The 18,736-nt window shown below is 32.8% G+C and overlaps 1 protein-coding gene across 1 annotated transcript; it reads right to left on the bottom strand.

Moving 5' to 3' along the window:
* Positions 1 to 94: 94 nt before the first annotated feature.
* LOC129801416 (probable cytochrome P450 301a1, mitochondrial) lies at positions 95 to 14,801 on the bottom strand. Its single transcript, XM_055846400.1, has 8 exons — positions 14,133 to 14,801; positions 7,967 to 8,117; positions 7,456 to 7,568; positions 6,325 to 6,518; positions 5,994 to 6,195; positions 1,189 to 1,354; positions 659 to 1,120; positions 95 to 554 (listed from the first exon to the last, which is right to left on the bottom strand). Exons 1-8 carry the CDS (start codon positions 14,402 to 14,404, stop codon positions 441 to 443), a joined length of 1,674 nt encoding a protein of 557 aa, XP_055702375.1. The 5' UTR covers positions 14,405 to 14,801; the 3' UTR covers positions 95 to 440.
* Between the last annotated feature and the right edge of the window lie 3,935 nt (positions 14,802 to 18,736).

Genomic DNA, 18,736 nt, shown 5'->3' with positions numbered 1-18,736 from the left:
ACTGGAACTAGGCTAAACCTCTAGCCTAAAGCTTATATTAGCTCTGCAGACAAACTAAACTATAGTTCATTAAAAGCAAATTTTATAAATAACCTTGCATTTCATAATTCCCGGTTTTATTGTGTAAATTTTACCCTCACAGTTTTCTGTATAATTTATTTTTAGAAAATGACTAATTCCAGTAACTTATAGCAAAAAATCTCTTTTAAAATTAAGCAATTTTTGTCTCCACATTGAGGCAAGGAAAATAAGTCAATACACTTCTGGTATTTTAAATTGGAATTTTCTGGTGATTTTTATTTATTAAAAAATGATAGAAAATATTGGTAAATTCGTCTATAATGTAATATTATATTTTGAAATATTTGATCTTTTTCACATGATATGAAATAATATTTCGTATGATGATGCTAATTCCTCCGTGGCATTTAAGGTGAAGTTTAGCTGTTTCTTTTGGTCATTTTGAACTTGAGCTCTCCGTCTGGGGCGTACATGAAAGTGACAGCATATTTGAGTGGTTTATGGTGATACTCTAATTTGTAGCTCCTCAGCAACTGTTTTTTTTTTTTGTTTTTGCATTAATTAAAATAAAAAAGTTCAATGTTAGACCTTGCTAGGCAATTCAAAATTTAAATAAATTTGGGTCACAATCTAATACCTTCGCTAAGAGTATCTGCATCTCGAGATCAGCAAATCGACGACCAAGGCACATTCGGGCTCCGTAGCCGTAAGGCAGTGAGGCAAAGGGATGAAGTTTTCCTTCGAAGCCACCCTGATTAGCCTTGAGCCATCTATCAGGTCTGAATGCATTGGAATCGCTCACGTATTCTTCCATATTTCCTGTGACAATTGTTGGGAAGACCATTTGAACACCACGTGGAATTCGGTAACCACAAATTACGGCATCTTCCTGGAGAGTTCTTCCGTTTCCGATCACTGTACTGTAAACTCGGAAAACTTCCTTTATGAAAGCCTTCAGATAAATCAGTTTATCTAAGTGTTGGTATGTTATTGGTTCAGATGGATCCGGAAAAACCCTACGAATTTCCTCATGCAATTTTTCCTGTTCAACTGGTCGAGTGGCAATTTGGTACAGAATCGAACATACGGCCATAGAAATCTGAAAGATAGAAAATCCATATTGACAAAAATATAGACGAGAAACTCTCAATTAAGATGTACACCAACCGTGTCAATTCCGACGAGAATTAAATCCAAAGCCATTATACACGCCAATTTTTCGTTATTTTCCGCCTTGAGCACACGTTCCAGGAGCGATGGTTCCTCCATGACACTTCCACCACCGCCAGACTTCATCCTCTCAGTGGCATTCTGGATGTATTTCATGCAGATTCTAACATGGAAATATTTCAATTAGACACGAAAGCCTATATAATTAATATTCAATGGTTCATAAATCTCTCATCTGATGACTCTTTTAATTAGCAATTCCCATTTAATAGACAGTAACCTCAGACAGTGTTACTCGAATGAATCTTCTATCGGCATTTAGCTTTACGTGTGTTGGATGCTAATCGGGTAAAAAAAAAATTCCCACCTAACAACTCTAAAATATGGTAAATACATATAGCGATAAATGGGTAAATTGTAAATTAAATATAGCGCTGTAAATATTATTTTACTGTAGAGTGGAATGTCCACTTTTTGGCCATATTTTATGCCCTAGATAATCTTACGGCTTAAACCGAAAGACGGCTTGATTTAAAACTGATGGAAATGTGTTCTAATTATTATTTTGATTATAACTACGTTAAGCCGTAGGAGTGTTCAGCAAATTACTATATGATTGAGTGATTAAAATTGTAGATTATACATAATTTTATACTACTACGTGACTAACTTTCTCCGTGTGTAAAAGTTTTCAGCTTAATCTCAATACATAAATTTCTATATTAATTAATTAAGGTAGTTTTAACTAAATGAACGTCCAGATTAACTTAAGGGGTTACATAGGTCTTGAAACCTAAACTAAAAAATATTTTTCCTAATTTAAAAATATATCAAAAATAAATTATTTAAACTCTAAATCATATGAAAGTATACATAATTTAAACAATATTTTTTGAAATTTTCACTTAAATGTTTGAAAATTCAGCTATTGGAACCTGAGATTATTACACTGAGAGAAATCCGAAAATGTTAAAACAACATTCCGGAAATGTTTATTTTATGTGTATTAGGAGTTAAAGTTACCCTTTTTCATGTTAATTTTACCCTTAAAAGGTGTATTATTAAAAAATGTTGATATATTTTTACACCTAAAAAGTGTTAAAGTTATAAGGAAAAAAAGTTAATCGCACCCCCGTGTTTTTCCCAGTAGAGACTGTTTGAAAAAAAAAAAACTATAATTACGGTAAACACGATTTCTCATGTGTAAGACATTCGTCTGAGGTCATAAAACCAAATATTTTTTGGTAGTAGGTGAAAAAAGCTCGTACTTTAACGAAGGATTCTTTTTTTTTAAGTTAAATTTGGATTTATGAAAAAAATTTGCAACAGATACAAAAAATCCTTCGGTCAAGTTCCATACAAACCTTTTTAGAAAATGTGTGACAAATCGCAATAAAATCGGTACATTGATTTTCCCGATATCTTGTCTATCAATATCATTAATTGATTTTGAGAAAAAACGATTAAAGTTGATACTTTTCACCGATCAAGAATAGCGTCAAACATTTTTACAGTCTTTATCTTTTGTCTTGAAGCTTTGCGAAAATATTTTTGATATTAATACTATTTTGCAAAAAAAACAAAAATAAAAAAGAAATTTTTATTATAATGCCCATGTAACCCCTTAACCCTCTATAAAGCCCACCACGTGTCAAAACACGCATCAAAAAATATTTTCACCGCTTAAGTTAACATTTACTGCATTTATTTACATTTACCTTGAGAAGAAAAGTTAGTAAGACTAAGTGTGTCAAAGCAATTTTAAATAAATAAAAATTTTATTATCACAGTAAATGTTTTAAAGGGTTAAGCCGTTTTAAAGGGTTAAGACTGATCACATTTCCATCAAATTTGTTTTAATTTTAAGACGATTCTTTGCAATACTGATTAAATGGTTACAAAGATTGATAATAATGATTATCGATTTAGTTCTTATTGTTTTCATTTTCTTTTTCACTGAGTTTTTGATCACCGAGCATTTTTTAATTTTATATCAAATCTTACTATATTTGTCATATTTTTTTTCAAACGGACTTTAAGAATTCCAGGTTCCAATAGCTGAAAGCACTTAACTAAGTGACAAATAAAGTACGATTTGATATAAAATTAAAAAATGCTCGGTGATCAAAAACTCAGTGAAAAAGAAAATGAAAACAATAAGAACTAAATCGATAATCATTATTATCGATCTTTGTAACCATTTAATCACGTAAAGAAAATTATTTTGTTGGAAAATGATTACACGGTTGATAAACCTACGAATTTTATCACAAAATTACCATGTCCTTACATATAAATATTTTTCTTGTGTTCAAAGTGTTAAAATTATAATTTTACTAAGTGACAAATAAAGTAAGATTTGATATACAATTAAAAAAAATACTCGGTGATCAAAAACTCAGTGAAAAAGAAAATGAAAACAATAAGAGCTAACCGAATAGAAATTAAACATATCAAAAGATATTACAGCTCAACATGTATCTGAAATTTGAATAATTTCTTCCAAGGAGAATTACGAGAATTACAGTGGGTCCTCGATAGAGTCAACCCCCGATAGGGTCAATCTCCATTAGAGTCAACAGCTGTTTTTTTTTACTCTACGGACTCCGATAGTGTCAACTTGGACCCAAATTGACTACGATAGAGTCAACTTTTCCTTTATTATTGAACTAATAAAATTATATGATTTAATATGATCTTTTCGAAATAAAAAACAGTCTTATTGTGTATCAACGTAACACTTTGAATACAAGAAAAAATAATTATGTAAGGACATGGTAATTTTGTGATAAAATTCGTAGGTTTATCAACCGTGTAATCATTTTCTTCACAAAATAATTTTCTTTACGTGATTTTAAGCGTTTTGATTGAAAGTTCTCTTGTCTTAAGATTTTTTGATTAGGTCTATGATCACAATGTAAGGAATTTTGAGTCATCATTAATTTCTAAGTTAATAATATTGTGGCAAAAACAAAAGAAATATAAACTCGAATTTCAAAAAAACATACAGGATGCTAGATTTTTTGAGTATAGCATAGTGAAGACACTTTTCTAAATTTATTCGAACTTTTTAAAGACTTTACTCTTCTTTAAAAAATGTACATGATAAACAATCATAAAAATTACGCTTCTAAAGAAAACGTGTAAATTTATTTTAACTTATAATTTAAAATATCAGTATCTCAAAAGAAAATTTGGATCAAAAACAAAAATAAGCAACAGAAAATCAAAAATTTTTAAGCAAAAAAAATTTTAAGCAAATTCATTAAAAAGAAATCGCCTGCGGGTATGCAAATTTTCTTGATGCATAATGCCACTTTGCGCGTTTTTTTCGGTCCCGAAAATGTGCATAATTCCTGGACTGAGTGTATTTACTAATAATAAAAATATTCTTAAGAATCATTCCTTAATCTTCCATTTTTGCCTAAACACACGACTTTTTTGTGCCAGAGATTAATTTAATAAATGGAATAATTTAATAAAATATTCTACTATCGTGTTGAATTTATCAATGATCTAGTACAAACATAAAATAATACCCCTTTTATATCAAAATTTCACATTTTAAATGATTTTTTCGGACTCCAATAGAGTCAATGAATCCAATAGAGTCATCAGGCCTGGAAATAATTAGTTGACTCTATCGAGGTCCCACTGTATAAGCAAATAATCTTTACATATTGCAAAAACAGTCAAAAAGGAGTTATTTAATACGGGCTTCAGGCCTAAGACCGTCTTAAGACTAGAGGTTTAGCCCAGTTCCCGAGAGTCTCAAAACCTTAAACAGCAACCGATTTAATTGATTTTTCAAAATGTAATAGGTAATTTTCCCCTAATAAAACAATCCTATGTTAAAATTTTCCAAAAAATCTTGACTGATAAGATATTAGAAAAGTTGAGCCATATGGCCTAGCCTTAGGTCTGAAGCCAAATGGCTTAACTTCTCTAACTGGTTATTGGTCAAGGTTTTGGGGAAAATTTCGATTTAGGATTAAATATTGAAAGTAAATGATCAATGAGATTTTCAAAAAACAGTACAGGTGATTGATATTTAGGATTTCGAAACCTTCGGGAACTGGACTAAACCTTTCGTCTGAAGACCATTTAACCCTAAAATAATTATTGCCTTATCATTTCTGCCAAGTAATCTTGTCTTGTACTCCTACGCAGCTCGAATATGTTTAAAATAACTCGATATGTAGGGGAAGATTTCGAAGCTTAAAAAAAAACTCTTCAATCGGTTGTAAAATTCTCTCTGTAGATTGGTTTAACTTTTGACCTTGAGAAACTATAAGAAGGAATAATTCAAAGTCATCGTCAACAATAGTTGTTTTTTCAAAGTCCTGGAAACTGAGCTCTATTAGTGGCGATTTTTTTAGGTGATTTATGAACCCTTTTAACGAACATATAAAACGTAAAGAGACAATGAGGCTATTTACACCGCTGCATTAGATTCGGATTGAGTTGTTCCAAAATCGGATTTCGGATCATTAAGTCTCAATCTAAGGCCGTGATCTAAACGATTTCCTTGAGGTCATTTAGACTGTCGCATTAGATTCAGATTGAATTGTCCCAAAATCCGATTTTGGGACAATTCATTTTCAATCCAATGCGACGGTGTAAATGGCCTCAATTACATAGTGAAAGAGAATTCGCATAGTATTTAAACTTTCGAAATTATAAGCAAACATTCTTCGAATTTTCTTTCGACAATGTTTACTAAACATATATATTGCAATTTTACTAATCAAAATATCAGTTAATATTAAATTAAATTTAAGTAGTTAATGAAATGTACTTACTCTACAAAGAAGTTCATGTTGTTAACGTATTTGGTCCAGAGGGGTGTCGGAAAGTATCTCCAGAAAGGCATCTTTAGTTCCAGAATGGCGACATTTCTCAGGGCATGTTTAGCGGCATTGATGATGAGTTGAGGCTCTGAATCTGGTGCAAGATTTGGCTCCAGACACCCAAGTCTGGTGTCTAAAGCCACACGTCCGATACCTATACAATAGAGTTATGCATCAAGTTCGAGGTCGTGCTCAATGATATTTGCCGAGTTAGTTTTTTTTCTTGGCTTTTTTTTGTGTTCAATCATGGGTGACGCATCACTTAGGCGTCCATTGAACTTACACTCGAGAGACCACTTATGGATCTCATTGTCGAAATCATGCGGCAATTCACTTTTGTCGTCTAGCAGTTGTTCGCATCGCTCCAAGAAGTCCTTTGTCACCTCTTCGAGTGGTGTAACATACCGTTTTACCGTAGACAACTGTAGCACGGGCTTCTGAACACGTGATCTGAATTCTCGCCATGGTTCTCCATGTCTGCATCATGCAATTTTGCCAGTGTCCAGTCCATGAAAGTGAATCAATAATTATTAAAATATGGACCAATGTATTCCTTTCTATTTGATTCATTCTTGTCAGTCACTTGAGCTTCAAGGTTTATAAGGTATCATTAATTTATTGACGAGCATTTCATATAAATAAAATATGATATCTCCTTGCTATTGCATAAAAATTACAGGAGAGATTATCAAGATCAAGAAATCACAGACGAAGTAGTATTGCCCAACATATCCGTGAGACACTATTAATGCCCCAGAAATTGAAAGTCATAAAAATGAAGTCATAAAATCGAACCGTTTTAACCATTCAACTTTAACTTAAAGTTGAGAAAGCAGTATCTTAATGATCCGAGGATCATCATTATTCAAAAGTAACACCAAAATTTTTATGTTGTGAAGAACATGAGCGTCATAAATATTGATCGGGAAATGTTCATGAATTTCATCAACGTAGCAAAGCACGATAAAATGCAACAAATTAACCAAAGTATCATTACGTATAGAAAAATGCTTTGAATTTCCCCCATAAATCACTCAAATTGTTAATTGAATGTTTCACTGAAGGCATAAATTAATGTCGATCACATTTCTATGTAAATCACTTACATTACTAGTAATAGTCAAAGTCAATTTTCATCTCCAATACAGTTCATTACCCCATTAATTTTTTGGAAATTGTCTTAAGAAAGTACATGATTAGTCTAAAAATATCTTGAAGAAAGTACATTAAATTTCATGGGCAAGAGATCTAGCGATTCGGTTAAAAAAAATCCTACGGAATTTGTTCGACATGGTTTAAAAAAATTCTTCAACTTTCCACTCTTTAAAGAGATTTTATATGTGTGTAATGTAATGACACCGGTGAATTTTGAAGCACTTGAGAGATTAGATAGTTTCTTTCATGGTATACTTACACTCCAACAACACCAGGAAGATCACCGAAAAAATCCTTCCTAACGATGCTTTTGTATTTCACAAGGCATGGCATTGATGGTCGAAAAGGTGTTGGCCCCTCGTGTCTGTAACACTGCAGGTGAAATGTGAAAGATGCTTATTAGATGAAATTGAAAAGAATGTGAATAGGAAATCATTGAAGATAGCATGGAGAAAGTCCATTGTGTGTATGGTATATTCACTAGAAGAACACTCTATTAAATTTCCAAATGATCAATCTCTTCTACAATTCCATACTCAAGCGCAGTATATAATTGTATGTTAGTGTCTCATTAAAAACCATCCCAATTGCTTCACACAACAAAGATTAATTTTTTTCCCAAGCAATTTTGAGAGCATTGTAGTCGAAGAACCTTGCATGGTAATATTCCCTATTTTGCGAAATATTGACAATCTTTCGCATGGTAGAGAAGATAGTCAACATTTTTGAGAGTGTTTAGTGTACAAGCATGAATTCAACATGGAACACACCTTTTCAATTTCATCGGCATCGTAGACAAACAGAAGATCAGGGCGTCCTACTAATCCACTGAACCGTACTATCCGACCATAATCTCTGTGCAGAATATAAGAGATGCGTGCAATGTCAGAGATTTTATACTGTCCAATGAAGGGAAATAGTCTGAAATAAAAAGAGAAATGCCATTTGTAAATTTTTTTTCTTATTTAGCTACAAGGAACTGGGCCAAATCGCTAAATTCTTGGGGAACCTCGGTCAAAAGTATAAAGTTGAAAATTTCAATGTTGCATATTTTTCAAGATTAAATAAACTTAGGTTACAAAAACTTGCCACAGATTACTTTAATAAACTTCCCTATTTTAATGAATAAAAATTAAGTTAAAAAAAATAATCAATTTGGGGAAAGAATAGAAAACAAAAAGCATTGAAATTTTCACTTCTAAAATATTTTCCTTAAACAGGGCTTACAGAATTTTGAACAATTCATTTTCAAGATTTTTGAATTAGTGATTATGTTAGGAACAAATCCGTTGTCAGTTATAAGAATATCTGAAGATATTTTTTCTAAAAAAAAAAGACATTATGAAAAATAATGAAATGAAAAATTATGTTTATGAAAAATTATTTCGTCACGCAAACCTGAAATTATCGTGTATTACTGATATCATAAATTATAGAAGAATTACTAATTTAGGGGATGATATGTTTCCAGTTCGCCTTTTCTGCTTTTATACATCGAACGACCAAAGAAGCTTCTTTTGTATTAAAAACAGATTTTGGAAAATAATTTGAAAATCAAATTTCTCTTTATAATAGGGAGGAATGATCTATGACAAACTTGAATAGGAAAAAAATCTATTTGAATATATGTAGTCCTAACATTTTTTGAGATCATAACTACAAAATCAACTTTTAGGAAATGTCTCTAAAAGCACATTTCTCTTCAGAATAGTGAATAATAATCTTCTGCAAAGTTAAAGTAGTAAATTATATAAAAAAAAGGATGGCAAAGCGTCCTAAGCTTTGCGAAGTGCTCGAACTCGTGACTTAGATGCTATCCATCAAAAGTACTTTCTCATCACTTACCATTTACCAGTTCTCAATCGATTTAAATCGATTTGTAAAGCACTCGAAAGATTCCACAAAATAATTCTAAGAGTAATAAATAATAAAATTGATTAAAGGGGCACTCAATGGGTCAAGTGGTAGAGCACTCCCTCTATGATGCAAGTTTCCCGGGTTCGAATCCCTTTATGTCACCAGGAATTTTTCTGGCGTTAAAGGTGTTCGGATTGCATCCAATGAGCTTCACTGCACTCTTGATTCCACGGGCATAGGCCTGAAAACCTCATCCCGTACAAGAAAAAATAATATTGCATGTCTGGAAATCCCCTTGCGGGAAGGCCTTGTTCCTTCATGGAATGCTGTGCCAGCATTATTATTATTATTAAAATTGATTTTCGGACAAAAATTACTTATCGGTTCATAGGATGAACCGATTCACTTGAACTATATACTGCTTCATTAGCGGTTCACAACTGATTTGAATAATTGAATATCGAATACAAATTAGTTAACGATTATGAACCGGTTGATTACCGGGTTAAAACGAATTGGAACCGATTCAGTTTTGTCGGAAATTCCAAGACTTCTCCAACGAGCCCAAATATGACCCCATTCAACTGATAAATGCGTTCTCTAGAGCTTTTTTTTAACCTTTCACACGTTTAACCTTTAAAAAATATCCAAAACGGAAAGAAATTGCACAACACGTTTTCCAGCAATCCCAAAAAAAAACATGGTGGGGGAGGGGTGGGGAAAATGAGAGGCATGTTAACGATCCTTGGGTCGACTTATGGGGGTCCCCCTTATGTCCCAAATCGCTATCTCAAACCGTTTGGCCTCTTGAGTTGGCGACAGTCGGATGGACAGACGGACAAACAGCGTAACGACATTTCTCAGAAATCGTCTGAAACGTGGTGATATGTTGGAAAAAGTGGTTACCGGGGGGTGAAAAGTGGAAATTGGGGGGAGGGAAATTGAGGGATTATGTACTGCTCTCTCCGTGGAGCTCGAGCACTAATAAGCAGTTTTTTAAAAATCTCTCAGGTGTTCTGTAAATTCGTTCTGCCACATTTTGTCGCTCCAGTTTCCCTTACTATCCATTCGTTTAATTCAAAATGGATGATGAAGGAGGTCAAAAGTTTTTATATTGGTCGCTTATAGACATTGTTGATTTTGCAGAAAAAGCATGTTCATTAAATTGAATAAAATTACGCAACTTTTATTTTTATTTTTGTCTTGGTTATTTCTTAAACTCAATTCAATTTTTTTGAATGGGTCATCGAGACTTCAACATATTCTGCCTATCTCATCAATACCAAGGCAAAATTGTTATTTTTTTCTGCCAATCCATGTCACTCGAACGAACTGTTGCACAATAATTTATCTACATACGATCATGTTCAAATTATAGCTAAAGATCATATGATGATTAACTGCATATTGCAGAAGTTATATTGTATGTGATTGCATGCAAATTATCCACAACTTTGTGATCTCTTTGTTGTGTGATAAAAATAAAAATATATGTATCTATATTTTGCAAAAGATTTCTCAATTTTAAATATATCAAAATCGACGATCGTTTGATTAAAAGTCATTATGACTTTACGTCTAAAAGAATAGGAATTTATGTATTTCACTTTTAGTTTTCAAAGTTGTACCGGTCAGAGCTACTGATCTATAACCATTTAGCACATTGAGATGGAGTGCAGATGTGATAAAACGTTAAAGATTCACCTTGACCAACTTTTCACTTTTTACCATGGTATGCTTCTCATAGGAGTTTGTTGCACTTCCAAATTCCGGTTTTAAACGGTTAAATTTCTTGCGCCCCACCTTTACTCATGTCTTATGTGCAAGATTCCACTCGATCACTTGCGATTGTGAATGGTTTTAATATGGGAATATAAACTTCTTTATAGCGTTTATAACTCACATGCAATAAAGGCTTTTAATATAAAATTTCAAATGGTGTTGAAAATGTCATGAAACTTCTTTAAAATAAAAAACAAATCACTCTCAAATGAACAAAGAAGGGTCAGGATTTCATTACCAGCCACTTAAGAATGTTATTTGGAAGGAAGATATAAACTTATCTTTAAAAAAATCATAATTTGTGAAATAATATTGGACGTCATGGTATGGGACGAAGTGTTGAATTTACGCAATGTAAATGTTGATTTTATATTCAAATTAGTCAAGTGTGACATGAATCTTCGTGCCACCTCTTCGTTGGTAATCTCAGAGGTGAAAAAATGCCATCATTCTTGATGGTGTTTCGTCCACCGAAGAAGCACATCGAGGAATTATTTTTTTCCTCTTTAAGATTGCTTAAAAGTTTCTCTTAGTACAAATAGAAAGACATCAATTGATTTGTTGTTAGATTTCATATTGAGTGGTACTTTTTTTCCACAGAGGTACAGGTGGAATTGTCTGTGTTATTTTGTACAAGGTTACTTCTAAAATTTGTAATCCACTTTAGGGAAATGCTTTTGAATCGATTTTAAGATTGTCAAAACCTTTTCATATTTGTGAAATATACGAGCAGAGCACAAAATATTTCAGTTTCTATGCACTATATTCATTAGCATTATAAAGAATCAGAATATAATATGCATATGCTTTTGTTCTATTCATGACTTAATGAACTTTGAATGTTTGCCAATCGAATGTCAATAAGAAACCATTATGTAAAGTTTAAATATTAAGTAAATGTATTAGAGTTTAGCTAAGCATTTAGCATATGTACGTAGATTTAGCACATGAATGTTCTAAACCTACACAATGTAGAAATTATTATTCTTAATGAACAGTTTAAAGACGGAACTGAATGAATCTATATAAGAAACATGGTGGGGGAAGTCAACTTATGGTCACATTGTACATATTTGCTTATCTTTCGTACTTTTTGCTCAATTGAAACAAGTTTAGAGATTCAAATTCCGGTTTTTATGTTTCCAAAGTTCCGATTATATGTCGTATTGATATATCGACTAAATTGTCCTAGTATACTAATACTATTTTGAGTAAAAGCTTTGGTTGTAAAGTGGTTATAAAAATATAAAATCAAAAGAAGCTACAGTTAGCTCTGAAACAGTGAAAAGCCAAGTTCGCTTAAAAGATAGAAATTCAAGTTCAGTAAAGATCTTGAGGGAAGAATAAATCGCTACCAAATAAAATTTTTTCTAATTTAAGTGACAACTTGTCTCCAGTTCGCCCTTTCCTACTTTTAAACATCGAGCGACTATAAAAGCTTCTTTTGTGTTAAAAACAGATTTTGAAAAGTGATTTGAAAATAAAAAACCAAATAAATTTTTAAGCTAATCGTCGGGTGCTCCGAACCCCGAACCGGATTGAAACAGCACCCACTATAACCTGGAATTATCTGGAGGTAAATCATATAAAATATTTCATAAATTACGTTTTTATGTTTTAAAAGTCCTAACTAGTAGTATTACTCTTTAAATTTAAAGATTTTTTTCTAAACTCACCTACAAATATTTTTTGTCTTCTTAATTTAACAACTTGTGGCTATACTTGAACTACCTGTAGCTAATACGACATTACTGGTTTAGGAGCAATGATGAGGGGGGTGTTTTGTTGAAAAATTTTTCATAAAAAGGCCGTTAGACTTAGTGCGATTTGTTTGTACTTTGAACAAGGGACACTCTCTTCATCAATAACCAACAAAGATCAAAGAATTTCATTTCCCTTGAAATTCAATCTATTGGACGAAAATTATTTAAATAGTTATTACAGGGGCATGACATTTCCTATGTGTCCCATATGTTTCTAGCGAGCCGAAAAACCTTTTGAGTTTATTAGCTGTTTTCTGTCATTGTAGAATGAATTAGCAAAAAATACTAATACAAAATAAAAGATAACTTAATAACGAAGAGGCAACCGAAAACCCTAAATTGGCAACCTACGTAGTTTTGGAGATATCTCGTGAAATGTGTACGAAAACAGGGAAAAAATACGCTAAAACCGGTCGCATTTTTTAGAGCTAATGTCACCCCCTGGAGTTATTACGTTATATTGATAATCTTGTCCTTTTATAAATCATCAAAACACGAATAATATACAAAACACTAAACCTTTTGACACAATTTTATTTCCATTTTTTTAATCTCGCACAAATATGCAATCAAAAGATACTTGGTTATTCTTTCATAAAAATTAGCATCTTGTTTAAAGTATTGGAGTATTATATTAAACTTTTTTTTTAGAAATGCATGAAAAACTTTTAAATTTAATAACTCCTTTTAACAAGTTTAGTCAGGAAAGAATTTAAAATTATTCACAATTTCACCGTAAGAAGCTTTGTATCGTAAATTGGTTTACTCACTAGTTTATTACCACCCCTAACTTGTGTGTTTGTCCGTTGTTCCCTGCTCCATGTGGAGCAGGAAATTTGATGTCGGCAAGTCCGCTTGCCATTGACATAGCCCGTTTTTGGGCAAGACAAACTTAATTTTAGATCTCGACATGATTAATAAACTAGTTTATTTTTAAATCTCCCCTATAGCCATTTTAATGACATATTAAATTAAATATTTCATAAAATTTCTATATTCTTTGAAGCATGACGAGTTCCACAAAGTAACACTAGGGATGTTTTAATCGTAAAAACCACTTTTAAACAATCACTCTAATCGGTAATTTATTGTTTAATCGCTTCGTTGGATTTTATTGTTTTTAGGCATTTTGTACTCTATAAAATCGTATATAAGATAGATACGGGCTGAAAAATGGAAAAGGGCCTTCACTAAAAAATTGATTTTGTTAAATTAACTTTTCTTTATCTTATTGAGAAACTAACATTTAATTCGTAGGAGGGAACTTACGATTAAAGAGACTTTTCTTGAAATAATCTTTACTAATAAGTCTATACTTAATCATATTATGATAGACTATTACGTGCTTTAAACCTAACCCTATGCCACTTTTTAAAAGCTTTTTTTCCCCTCACTCAATATCCATGTAGGAAAAAGTTGTTTTAAGTTCCAGTTCGTGAAATGAGTGCATTTTTGGAACTGTGCCAAAGTTGATTATCGCAATGTAATTGATGGATTGTTTAGGCGGGAATGTTGTGAAAAAAAAAGTAATCACCTCCAGGTGTTGCCCAAGAGTGGCAGAGGTCGTGGTCCGGGTACTTGTTCATATGGCTTCGCATTGGCCCACTCTTCGGTGGACACAATTGAGGGTGTTGGACCATCCACCATGTGAAGGCATGTGGAATAGGCCGGAGATCCGTCTGGTGAAATTTTACCCTTCTTTGCAACACCAGACGTTGTGCTGGTAGATTTAATGGTGACACTTGAGGCAGAGGTTGATGTCGAAGCCCAACATCGCCCCACCCAAAACTGGCGCATTAGTGTCATTGCCCACAAATTCTTGGAATCTGTGATCACTTAGCTATAAGACTGCCACGAATGTAAAATGCACTAAGAGCGTTCCACTTTCTTTGGGGTCTCACTTGATATCCAACACTCGAATAGTATACGCACAATATACCACAAATAAGAAAAGTTAGGAGTAAAAAAATCTCAATCTGCCTTCAAATAACAGTGAGAAAGTTGATCACTTGCACTGTACTTTTAAATTCATGACAAATCGCCAATTGTGTCTCTGAGAAATTTCTGCAGTCATTGGAAATTCCTCGAGAGAAAATGTAGATCGAAATAATAGTAGCTCCGTATCCGACGAAGGTCTCAGGTGAACTGACTAGCTCAAACGAAGGCAGATCATCATGAAGTCGAACTTCTCGTGATGGTGTAGCTGAAAAAGCACCACAGAAATAATGCCTAAAAGAAGTACATGTACGTACATATAAGAGTTAATTTGAAAAGAAAAAGCATTTAGCAATTTGTTGTGCAAATGATTGAAAAACTTTAAGATGACCAATTTAAAGAGCATTACTTTTGAGGGATAAGAATCGAAGCTATAAATATTAGCGTTTTTTTTAATTTTCTTTCAATTAAAAACAATGCAAGAAATGTTTATTCTTCACGTCAATTGAGCATAAAAGATTACATCAACGTTTCTCTTACCAAGCCACTTCCTTGTGACAATAGAACCATTTTATCAAGCCTTATTTTTAGCTAAAATTCTTTACCTGTTATTTATTATTAAATCTTTCACTTTTAAATTTATGAATATTATTTTTTATGTTTATTAGATGGTTTTCTGCATATTTCACTTAAAGTTATAATTTATCAATTTTTTTTCTCATTCTCCATTTATGCAAAAAAGCAAATGAATTGTTATCCATTAATGCGCTCTTGAACTTTATCTATTTGATCATAAAAATATAGATTAACGTGCACCTACTTCGAGCGACAATAAAAAAATATTTATTTATATAGACCAAGAAATTGAGACAAATTTTATTTCTCTACACCTAATTTCAGTTGAGTTATTTAAAACCAAATAATTACTTTCGAAAGTATTTCTATTTTTATCGAAGTTCATTAAGCTTACGATTCTTTTTAATATCATGCCTTATGATTTTAGAACTACTTTATAGTTGCCAATTGAAATATTTAATGGAAAAACCCGCAATTACGATTATTTGCAAAATTAAGCAATTTAATCTTGAAAAAATCTATACTTAAAACGAGATATTGCAATAAAGGAAACTTGCAAAATTAAAGTCAAACAATGGAAAGTGAACTTGTGGTTTCTCATCGATATAACTTTCTTCCCAGCCAAGCATAATCTACCAAAATAAAGAAGTAGCTTAAACATATTTTTGTTAAAAAAAAATACTTAAAGTTAGTTTATTAATTAAATAAATTGACAGAGATTTTGGGTGAATAGCAAGATGTGATAAAATCCAAAGAGATCCGCTAAAAGCTACAAATTAACGAGATGTAAAAGAAGGCATTTCAAATGTTCAACATCACCTGTTCATGAGAATGTACCAAAAAAAAAGTCATCATTTAAACAAACATCTTTCGGCACGAGTGAAGACTACCGTCGCAAATTATCTATGAACATGTCAATGGGCTTTAATTCATGCAAAAATCTCAGATGTTTTTTTTTTGCTTCAGTGTCTGACCCAAAAAACACCTCCACATTAATTCGATATGAAATCATTAACTTTTTCATGTCTCCTATCTCTCTTCACTTTCGCTCGATTATACGAAAAATTGAAACGGCCACTGTTATGTGACAATATCACTGAGAAAAACTGCTAATTGCCTACGAAAATGTTATATAAAAGGTCCATCTATGACTGATTGCTTAATCAGTTATCAGTGACAAAGTGAAAAGCTGTCTATCATGGAAATATTAGTGATTTGCATAAGTTTAACTATTTTGGTAAGTACTATTATTTCGGTGTTTCAGATTACTATTCCAGAAATTTGGGATTTTGCAGATAGCTTTTGGTGAGGCGGTTAATTGCAATTTTAAGCCTGTGGATGTTGAATTCATGGATCCTGCAACCTGTTGGTTTGGTCCAGGAATCGTTGATTACGATGCACAGTTTGAATGTGAAAAATTCCTAGAATCTAAACTCGGTTATGATGTTTATAAATCCGAAGGACAAAACTGTGTAATGGACTGTGCTCTAAAGGATGACGATGTTCTTAAGGATATGCAACTCAATCGGGATATATTTATGGAAGAGGTGAAAAAACGAACACATACTGACTACAATATCTGGGAATCAGCTATAAAAGCCGCGACTGACGAATGTTTCGATATGGCAGAAAATAAACTTGCAACCCTCAATGGCACAGATTTCGATGAGACCGAAAACTGTAATCCAGTACCGAAGATCCTTATGAAGTGTCTTACGGCTAAAGTATTGGTATATGCTCCTGAAAAATCTGAAGGGCTATTTACTGATATGTTTTGCTCAAAACTCAGAGATTTCTACAAAACTTGTGATTTTACATTCTGAGACTATTGGAAGCAGTTTCAATTAAAAAGATATTGCTAAATAAAATGTTGCTAAAAGTATAAATTGTTCACATTTTTTTAACTTGGGATTTTGATTCTCCTTCTTTGATAAACTTATCAAAACTTAAAAAAAATAGATCTCTCGCAAGTAAGTAAAGTAGAACACCAGATGAACTGAAGATCTAATGACCGTCTCCTGATAGATTTCTCAGCTTGCCCAAATACGGTACTCGTCAGATACGGTACTAAATGGTACTAAATAATAAAATGTTTTATCGGCTTAATTAGCTGAGATTCTTTACAATCTCCTATATCATTATGTTTTTGGGTTAACCCTTTAAGGACGATTGGAACACCGCAACACCGGTTTCCCATAAAGAAAATAATTTTTCCTGACTACCTAAAATTATATTTTCTTATGCCTAATTGCAAAGTAGAAGGTTGAAGGAATCTAGAATATTTTTTGCAAGTCTCTAGCTATTTGCTATGTAGTAAATATTTAATCACAAAAATGGCGAATTTTTAAATTCTCAAATTCATAATTGATTTTATTTATTTTTTATACTTTCAATTTTTTTTTAAGCAAAACCCTTTTGGCAATAAAATCTACAATACTTATACGTAATATTAGGTGAGATTCTTAACAATCTCACCTACTATAATCCTAACAAAATTTCATGTCCTCCGATCGCACTCAAACTTGGCCAAAATGTGTTTCGCCACTTCCTGATTCCGAATATATGGGGGGCTAAGTTACGTTCCCGGCCGGCCGTCCGGCCGCTCTTTGAAGCTTAATAGCTCCTAAACTAAAAAAGATATCGACTTGCGGTTTTCGGCAAAGGTTATATATCGGGTGAAAATTGCAACTTGGTGCATTGACCCCCCACCCCCCACCCCTCCTTCCGCCATTTTGAATACCCCCCTTTTTTTGTTTTCTCAATAGCTCCGCCCCTATGGCATCAAGCGGGCTCAAATTTTAGTATGTTATAACTGGGCCTTAGAGCTTTCCATCAATACCAAACTTAAGGTCCCCTGACCCCCCTGACCCGAGCCATAAGGGTCCAAAAAAATTTCTTAAAATGGCCATAACTCCGGTTCTAATTGTCAGAATTTAAATAATGAGGGCTTTCTGGAAAGCTCTCGTGAAATGCCACTTCCCTTTCTAACAACGCAAGTTCATAAAACCACCGCTAGGGGCGCTATTATTAAAAAGAAAATTTTTAAATCTTAAAAGTTAAATAACTCAAAAATTCCTTATGCACTCGGGCTGCAATTTTAGTATGTTGTAGCCGTTGATTATACCTATCAAACAAAAAAAACCTTAAGTCGATCCATAACCCCTGACCCGAGCTATAAGGGGTCAAAGTTCGAACATTGACCGGCCTCTATCTCCGGTTCTAATTAACATATCGACCTAAATTTTACCTTTTTGGTTTCGTCTCGATGAGCACTTTCAGATGGAAGTTCAAAAAGTCACCACAGGTGGCGCTGTGATAGCGTCAAAATTCATCGAAATTCAAAGTCACTTTTCTCAAAAACGGCATTGTGCAAGTTAATGAAATTTTAGTATGTTCCCAAGTGGCAAAAATTTACTATAGGGCAAAAATGAGGTAAAAGAAACGTTTGTTGCACGTCACTCAAGTTACTTCAAGTTGCAAAGAGCCGAGGAAACCTTATGACCTAAATATAACGTTTTAGCTACTTAAAATATTAACGTCAGACTTGCTGTGTTATAGTAACGTAATTTTTTCGTCATTTTTTTCTCAAAATATTACGTAACTGTTTGTAAGAAAATTTACTTGCAG

This window comes from Phlebotomus papatasi, chromosome 2, assembly GCF_024763615.1.
Source record: "Phlebotomus papatasi isolate M1 chromosome 2, Ppap_2.1, whole genome shotgun sequence".
NCBI classification, from domain to species: Eukaryota; Metazoa; Arthropoda; class Insecta; order Diptera; family Psychodidae; genus Phlebotomus; species Phlebotomus papatasi.
The sequence above is the reverse complement of the archived record's forward strand: the minus strand, read 5'-3'. Positions and strand labels throughout refer to the sequence as shown.

What these genes read in the sequence shown, in the direction of transcription:
- LOC129801416 (XM_055846400.1), bottom strand. Translation starts at nt 14,404, where the DNA reads ATGACACTAATGCGCCAGTTTTGGGTGGGGCGATGTTGGGCTTCGACA. An exon ending in AACATGAACTTCTTTGTAGA is followed by an intron (nt 1,355 to 5,993) that starts GTAAGTACATTT and finishes TTTCCATGTTAG; the next exon opens with AATCTGCATGAAATACATCC. An exon ending in TGCAGATACTCTTAGCGAAG is followed by an intron (nt 555 to 658) that starts GTATTAGATTGT and finishes AAAAAAAAACAG; the next exon opens with TTGCTGAGGAGCTACAAATT.